The following is an 8,270-nucleotide window of genomic DNA, read 5'->3' as shown; positions in this document are numbered from 1 at the left end:
TTCAGATTTACATTTATCAAGGAAGGCTCTCGAAACCTAGTTAAAGACTCCTTTCTAATAAACATTTCCATTCAGTATAGTTTCCTGTATGGTTTTCCTCCTATTATTGTGTACAGGAACAACATAAAAATGGAGACTTTTTTCCTTCTGCTTCCTTGAAGCTTTTAGATGTCTGAAGAGAAGAAAATCCCTTGCATCACATATGGGTAGCCACATCCCTGGTGAGCCAACAGGCTGTCTGTCCAAAATAACCTACAAACTCCTTAGGACAGGAAGTCTTATGTACATTAGCTGCACTCAATAAATGATTATCTCCATTACAGCCTTATTCTTCCCAATCCCTTTCAAGGCTTTTCACTTTAATATTTTTTTTTTAATGTTTGTAAAGCTCTATGAATGTCTGAAAACATCAGCTCCAAAATACAAGCTTTCAATTTGTTTTTGAAACGTTACAGGAAAACACACACACACCCCCATATTAATATGTTTGCTCAAAACATTAGGTGAGCTCTGACTCTAACAATGTTAAGGGAAAACTGTTCAGACTGATTCTGAATAATCTGGTGGAAACAGAATTGAAGTTTATAGACAGCTGGGCATCATACCATTCCGCAGCAGAAAAAGGAACCAGAGACTCCAATGAACATCTAGTACAGTGGTTCTCACCCTCTTGAATACAGGGACTGCTCTCCCATTTAGCAATAGGGAAAGCGTATGGTGGTCACATTCCCCTTATGACTGTTTGCAACCTCCAGGTGTAATAGATAGTTTCTAGCAATCTATACACATTGGACTTCCATTTCTTTATCTTGTGCTTTCATTTCTTATTCTTTTATAGTCAAAACACCAGAGCATTGGGAGACTTCTTCTCCTTCTTACTATTCCATCTGAAGTCAACCCTCAGACAAAGGAAACTAATTCATTGCTCAGCAATACAATACAAATATATCAGTAGTCCAAAAATATTCACATCTGGCCATCTCTCCCCATCAGTGCAAACTGACATTACTAGGTCTGTGATATCTAAAAGAGAAAAGCATTAACTTGATCATATTGTAAAGCAACTTTCTTTTCCTGTGGTCGTAACTCCTTAGTTTATTAGATTGGAGAAAATTTTTACTTTTATTTTTCACTGTTTTTGCAACAAAGTCCTGTTTGACTTTGGTTTATAGTTAGTTTCACTTCCAGATTCTCAGAATTGCAATGCTGAAGTTGCCAAAACTTTTAAGTAAGTGCTATTTAACAATTTTCCACTGGAACATTAAAAAAATGGAAACTAATATTGGCCTTTTGGTTTCACAGAGGTTTATTTTTGGACCAATTTTGAGAGAAGTGTCCCTTTAAAACATTTCAGCCTCCTCCACAAATACATTAAAACTATTAATCAACACCAGGTATGCAACTAGTGTAGGAGTTATTATAAATACTTATATCATATACACACACTCATAGAGGAAGGCAGAGCCTGCAGAAACAAGTTCTTGGAGTAAGTGCCTCCAGGAGCAAAGACCTAGGAGAATAAAAAAGTCTTCAGATGTTTGTTACGCTGTTATTGTTGGTATCACCTTGTGTATAGGATGCCTGCCTGCATTATGTAAACGCTTCATTGATAAATCCCTCCTCTACCTCCCTCAGCAAGCTGCCTCAGACAGTTCCTAGCTGAAACAGATGCTGCTATAAATACCCTTGTTTAGCAGTTTTGAATGTAATTTTTCTTTTGTAGAACATACTGAATGCTCTGGTTATCCCTGAACCTGCATCTGTGCTGCAGTTTTACTTTGCAAGACTCTGGGTGCACACAACAGGAAGACGCATGTGTTTTTAAACAATCTCCTACACACAGAGCCAGATGTACGGGGATAGAGTCTACTGCCCACCATCCTTTAAAATCGCAATGGAACTACCTGTAGATTGAGCAGCTATTCATTGTGAGGGTGGCAGAAGCTGGAGGTCACTGCGTGGTCAACAAAGCAGCAGGAAGAAGTTTGCTCAATTTGAAAACTCCATGCAGGGACACTTCTTTCCTACAAGATTGAAATTAAAATAATTATGCAGATGTATTGGCAGTGGTTGGGGCAGCCTAGGGAATGCTCCAGGGCTGTATTTATTTACTTGATTTTATTTTTTAGCACCCAACCTGCGAGCACTTTCATCATGATTAATAGGTCATACAAAAGTTGGGACTGAATGTAAGCAGGAAAAAAAGCCAGTCCCTCCCTTACCAGTAATAATTCATCAACAGACCCACCATCTCATCAGCATATATAACTGACTAGTTAGCCACATATATGGTTTGGTGATAAAATCCAAATCCAATTGCAAAGTTAATAAAAAGCTTTTGTAGAGGTTCTATAATGTGTCATGGTCATTTGGTTGCGTACTCAAAATCTTAGGTGACTGTACTAAGGAATAGGTGAATCAGATTTCATTTTTACAAGTTTCAGCTGTATTTATTTTAGATAGATTTAATCAGGATAGTTTCCTAGAATGTTTTCCTTATCTTTACTTGTGTGAGCAATATAAAGAGTATTAAATAATGGTCTTTTCATATCCTGAAAATTGGCTGGTGGGACTTCTTAAATATGTGGTCAATACCTTTTCTAAAAACTTACCAAGATGTGTTTGTGGATCTGAGATTTCAGTTTTTCATAATACAGATCCCTTTAAAGAGAAGTGGAAACACTAATTTCCCTGCCTAATACTTCTACATTCATCCTCCGTAGTCTCTCCAACACCAAGACAGTCTTTGTTGTGCATCCTTTATATTGACAAGGAAGTAAACCTCATTTTGTCAAGTTGTGTCAAAGCAGTACCTTTGACCACTGTCTGCATGTATTCCCTTAACCTTTGTCTCTACACTTTGCATGCCCCTTGGGCTGGGACCAAGTTGCCTTTGGAAAATCCTGGATTATTTTGGACGTTACCCAAACCAAGTAATCCCCTCCATCCACAGCTTTGGGTTAAATATGGGTCGCCTATGGATTATGCTCATTCTTAAAAGCAGTCAGATTTATATTTTTGCAGGATGGCAGGTGCTGCAACTCTGGGCCTGATCCCACTGAATGAAATGGAAAGATTCCCATCAACTTCAAAGAGCTTTGAACTAGGCCCTCATTTGGCAATTTATGGCAAATATATTGATTTGTTACACTTTTTTCTGTTAAAATGGCTTCGAAAGACTTTGGCTGGCATGAGGACTGCAGATGCGTGCGTAGGCCAGCTGCATTGGCTATCATGCTGCAAAGCACTGAGAAACAGCTCAGGAAAAAACGTTCAACAGAGCATATCAATAAGATTGAAAGATTCCCTCCTCTCCCAGCACTAGTGGGTATAACAACTGAGTAGCTTGAATGAAACTAAAAGCAGGCTGCAGAATTCTGCCCAGATTCCTCCATTTGCACATGTTCACTAGAGCTTCTTAGGCATGCTGTGCTGGGGTCATAAACCAACTCATGAAATGGAAAGAATTGCAGATTCCACGTAAACACGTGTATGGGAAAAAAAGGTTGAACTTTGGGCCTCCAGTCTTCAACCATGTCTCGAAGGTAAACATTTAGGCCCTTCATATTTTGTCAGTACTTCTGAGGTGGAGGAAGAGGAAAACCCAGGTACAAGCTACAACAAACCTATTTCAAGGGATTGATACAGTTCTTGAGTTTTGTTCCTATATTCTTGTAGGCTGTTGCCAGAACAGGAAGATCCTGGCCAGCAAAGCTGCTCCACACAGGACGATAGCTAACACAGTGGTCCTTCACAAGTTGTTTGCTCAGCCAGTCACAATGAAGGCTGAAGAACCAACTTCATTTTACCCCAGTGATCCTCAGACGGAGGCTTGGGAGCCACAAGTGGCTCTTTAATGCATCGCCTGCCATTCTTTGCAGCACATATTAAAACCACTGATTTAATTATTAACCAATCCAAAATATTAACCAATCAGGATGCTTTTACTATATTATCAACCAATTGTAGAATACTTGGTTAGTCATTTTAATACTGTGGCTCTTTTGGGTAATGTTGATTGCTAATTTGGCTCCTGAACCACTGAGGTCTGAGTATCATGGCTGTACAGTAACATTTTTATTGCTCTCCCTAGGTGAATATCACCAGCGGCGGTGCTAGACTATATTGGTCACAAGCATTTTTACTTGTTGACTAACCCTGCAGATCTAGAGGACATGGTGGCTAAATTGCTGGTGGTCAGCCCACATCAGTGCTCCCAACAGGGGACATGCACTGAGGAGAGATTGAGACAGACTAGTGTAGGACCTGAACAGGAAGTTTCTCCTATCCTTTCACATGTGCATGTGTCATTACAACATATTGCAAATGTTAAGGTAAGAAAAATTAGTCAACTTGGTCATGTAACTGTCCGCAAACCAGTCTTGCTATTTTTAAAAGAAATGAGCAGAGTGGAATTAGACTTATGGCAAAGTTGGGAAACTATTAAAAACACACACACACACACACCCCCCAAAAAACTCAACAACTAAGTAGTACTAAATACATCAACCCACTAGCTACTAGGCTGCAGGCTGGGCAAACTGCTGGATTATTCTTGTGTTTATTAATCCTGGGAGTGCAGTGTCCCTAGAATTGCTTTTTATTAAGGGGAAGCACCCCGGGTCACACCTCCCAGTATCTTCCTATATTTGCTCAGCATCTGCTTTGCACTATGAGCAGAACACTTTGTATGGTCCTATATGCATATATTGGGCTGAAGTTTGCAGAGAAGTGCCCAGCCATTAAAAATGGATTCACTTGCTCCTTGGGCAGAGCCTTTAAGGATGGAAGAACCTCTTTGAGGTGTTCCAATTAATGTCAGGGAGCCAGGATATTAGCCCATGCCTCACCTTTTTCATAATTCTTTATGGACCAATAGCCTACTGTTGTGTTGGTCTATGCAAAGACTCAGTTCAGTATTAAGATTATGGTGTAAGGACAGAGGTATTAGATCTATGAAATGAGTAGGGTGGCTTCATTTGGAGCCATTCCAATCCATTGGCTACAAAAAATATCTTAGAAAAAAGAGGATTTATAATAGGGACCAGAGTAACCCCAATGAGTTAACTTCTAAAAGTAACTGAGAAACCAAGGCAAGGCCATAGATTCTATGTTCAGTTAAAAGGCTGTCAGGCCCCATCCATAACAACCAGCCAAACTGAGTTTAAAGCATATCACTCTAAACAGCTGACTGTAGCTTCCAAATGTTTATACAGAGGACATTCATGTTGACTGTGTTTGACATTCTTAAGTTGTGCAACAATCTAACAGTTTGGCCTGTACGTTTGGCTTTCTGTGCTTCTCCACCATACTCTCCAAAAATAATCTGTTCCCTCCGCCTGGCAATTCTGTTTTCCAAACCAGCTTGAATCGTACCATCTGTCACAAGTTCTGAAGAGGATTATTCCAACAAAGTTTAAAGGTTTCAAAATGGCAACTGGAGAGAAGATCTCTCTTGCTCATCCACTAAAGTCTGCCTTGATTACTTTGATGTAACAACACTTGAAAGCTCCTATTCTTTGAAACTAATTTAAACACATTGAATTGTTGAAAGATTAAAAACCACAGTCAGCTAATTACACTCACTCTCATCTCTTATTCAGCAAATGAATCACTTTTCATTACCACTTAGCTGAAGTACATGAATTTCTGCCTAATTAGAAATGTTGTAGATGGAGCATTAGCAAGGCTGGAGTGGGTCAGGATATCTTGCCTGCTTCATTTTTAATTCCTAACAGTAGAGCCAGATAGGAAAGGCTGGAGATAAGAAGTCATTAAACAAATTTAAATTATTTATAAAAATTACTTTGCCCAAATTATAATTATTTTTTTTCCCAAACGCTCTTATAAACGTCAAATGGAATGAAAGGAAAAGCGGCCCAACACTGAGTTTAATGACCATTTTAATGTTATGTACAACAGAACATTGTGCATACAATGGAAACAAAGTTTTATCAATTTAATAATAAAAAAGAAATCCAACATAAGAAAGGGGAGGTAATAAATTTCATACCTATAATATAGTGCTTATTCTCAATAATACTCCCAGCTTGTGAGTATAACCATGTCTTTGTATTCCAGACTCTAGAATCATGATTCATGTGTGAACTTAAAATGCAGAATTACAGCAGGAAAACAAAACCTTAATTAATTTCCTTTATTTTCATTAAATCAATAAAATCTTTGACTGCTACAGGTTTCCTTTAATATATATGTATTATATATATTTAACTCCTTTCTATTGGATTCCACCACTGCTAATGCCATATTTACACCAAAAAGTCACCAAATGTTGTATAAAATCTAAAATGCAATGCTGTTGGATTGACAAGGTTTAGAGATTTATATTAACTTAAAAGTATGTAGTTACCTTGTTACTTTTCTTTTTGTAAAGAATTTTTTTTTTTGCCTTTTGACTGCTGCTGACACTGTAAACCAGTGGCTCCTAGGGTGTATGTGGCATGAAGTTGCCACTGAAATAGAACTGCAAAAAGTGTATATATGCTGGGAGTTTTCTGAAAGGAAACCATAAAGCAGCTCTGGATGAAATCTCTCCCAATTCAGCACTGGGTATTAATTATATCAGTAAAGGTGTGAAAAGCCCCTAAACCTATTAATGACCAAATTGCTTAAAGAGGTTTTTACAATAAAAATTTGAATATTATAGCAGTGTTGCTGGAACATCAGCAAAAGTGTGTGTGTGTGTCTATCTATATATATAGATAGACAGACACACACACACACACACACATTCCAGGTCCCTTTGAATTAGCCATAAGCACATATGTAAGCCTTTTTTTGGACAAAAATATATATTCTTATAAAAAACTGATCATTGTACTTGAGTGACTTCAAATATGGACTCAGAGTGGTAGTAAAAGGAATGGCTTCAATTATGACAAAGCGATTCAGGGAGAGAAAAATCAAGCTCCTCAAGAAAAAAAAGAAAAGTATAAAATTAGATTCAAACAGATTTACCCAACACCCATTCCAGTCTCCCCACAAGTTTCAATGTTAAAATTGGTTCTTCCATCTAGAAAGGCTTTTGATGGTCTTGCTACAAAACAATGGCCTCTTAATTGCAAAGTCATCCAATTGATTCATCAGAAGAACCTTTCGTCTCCCCAGAGCTTGAATGCTAGGTGTTTCAAGCTTTTACAAAATAGCCTTTTGGTTCTTTATGTAGGTTCATTTTAATTAACTGATAAAAGGAAAAAGGTATTGATCAGTGTTCTCCATCCCTCCCCCAGCTCTATTTGTGCAGCTAAAAATCCTTCATTCACTCTGACCAATTCTTTACAATCTTTATTTGCTAAAATTGGCAAAATTTGCAAAGGCATCTTGCTTGGGTTGCACAGTTCCAGGAGTCATAGCAGAGGTCATAGCTATATTGGGTACCCCCATGCCCATTGTGCCTGTCAAACCCATTCCAGCAGCTGGCATCCCCATGTTCACATTCATTCCCATTATTCCCTGGTTCATCATAGGTGTGTTTCCCAAGGAGGTCATACCCATTGTACCCGTCATAACACTGGGCATCCCCATTCCCACTGGAATGGGCCCTCCCATCAATGAACTTGTTGGGGGTCGAACAGGCATCACGTTGGACTGGGAGTTGAGGCTCACAGCTGCAAAATTTTGAGTCATCACATTCACAGGTTGTTGCATATCTGCAGAAAAATAAAATACAACAGCCTTTAATTTAATCAATATCCTAGGGTTGAACATGGTGAGTTACAATCTACTTTTAGAACTATATTGTGACTTCACAGTGAACAAAGACAAGGACAAAAGTTATATTTATGTTCTCTAGCCAGTTAGCCTACAAAAAATAATTAATTTCCACATCTCTTCCTTCTTCAGTTAAAGTTCAGAAAAGTCTAACAGTTTTACAATATGTCTTACACCCAGGTTAACTATTGCTAACAAATTGAGCTCTGAGGTCAGATAGTTGATACCATCCATAGGAAGAGCTTAAGAGATGAGGGAGACCTAATGTGAAGATTTGGGAATGAAGCAAGCCTCTGCAGTTAGAGGCTTGGCTTCACAGCCCTGAAACATTCCCAGGCTCATTCTTCTGGATCATGTTACGGTAACAGAGCTGCCAATGGTTAGAGGCAGTGTAACAGATGAAAAATGGGATTATGAATAAAATTAAGAGGAAAAGGTGATCTAGTAAAGGGGTCTTTTTTTTTTTTTAAAGACACATTGGGAACATCTGCATAGCAGGTCATGCCAGTGAAGTATTATTAAATCAATGGGATCACTTA

At 38.4% G+C, this 8,270-nt stretch overlaps 1 protein-coding gene across 1 annotated transcript in view; it reads right to left on the bottom strand.

Annotated features, from left to right (window-relative positions):
• Positions 1-5,886: 5,886 nt before the first annotated feature.
• CLINT1 (clathrin interactor 1) overlaps positions 5,887-8,270 on the bottom strand; it is an 80,981-nt gene continuing 78,597 nt past the window's right edge. Inside the window, exon 12 of the mRNA XM_084637714.1 lies at positions 5,887-7,670. Coding sequence (XP_084493840.1) covers positions 7,306-7,670 — 365 coding nt within the window. The 3' untranslated portion in view covers positions 5,887-7,305. The remainder of the gene's footprint in view (positions 7,671-8,270) is intronic.

Source organism: Lepidochelys olivacea, assembly GCF_965140295.1.
Source record: "Lepidochelys olivacea isolate rLepOli2 genome assembly, chromosome: 8".
Taxonomy (NCBI): domain Eukaryota; kingdom Metazoa; phylum Chordata; order Testudines; family Cheloniidae; genus Lepidochelys; species Lepidochelys olivacea.
This window is presented reverse-complemented; position numbering and strand designations above follow the sequence as displayed.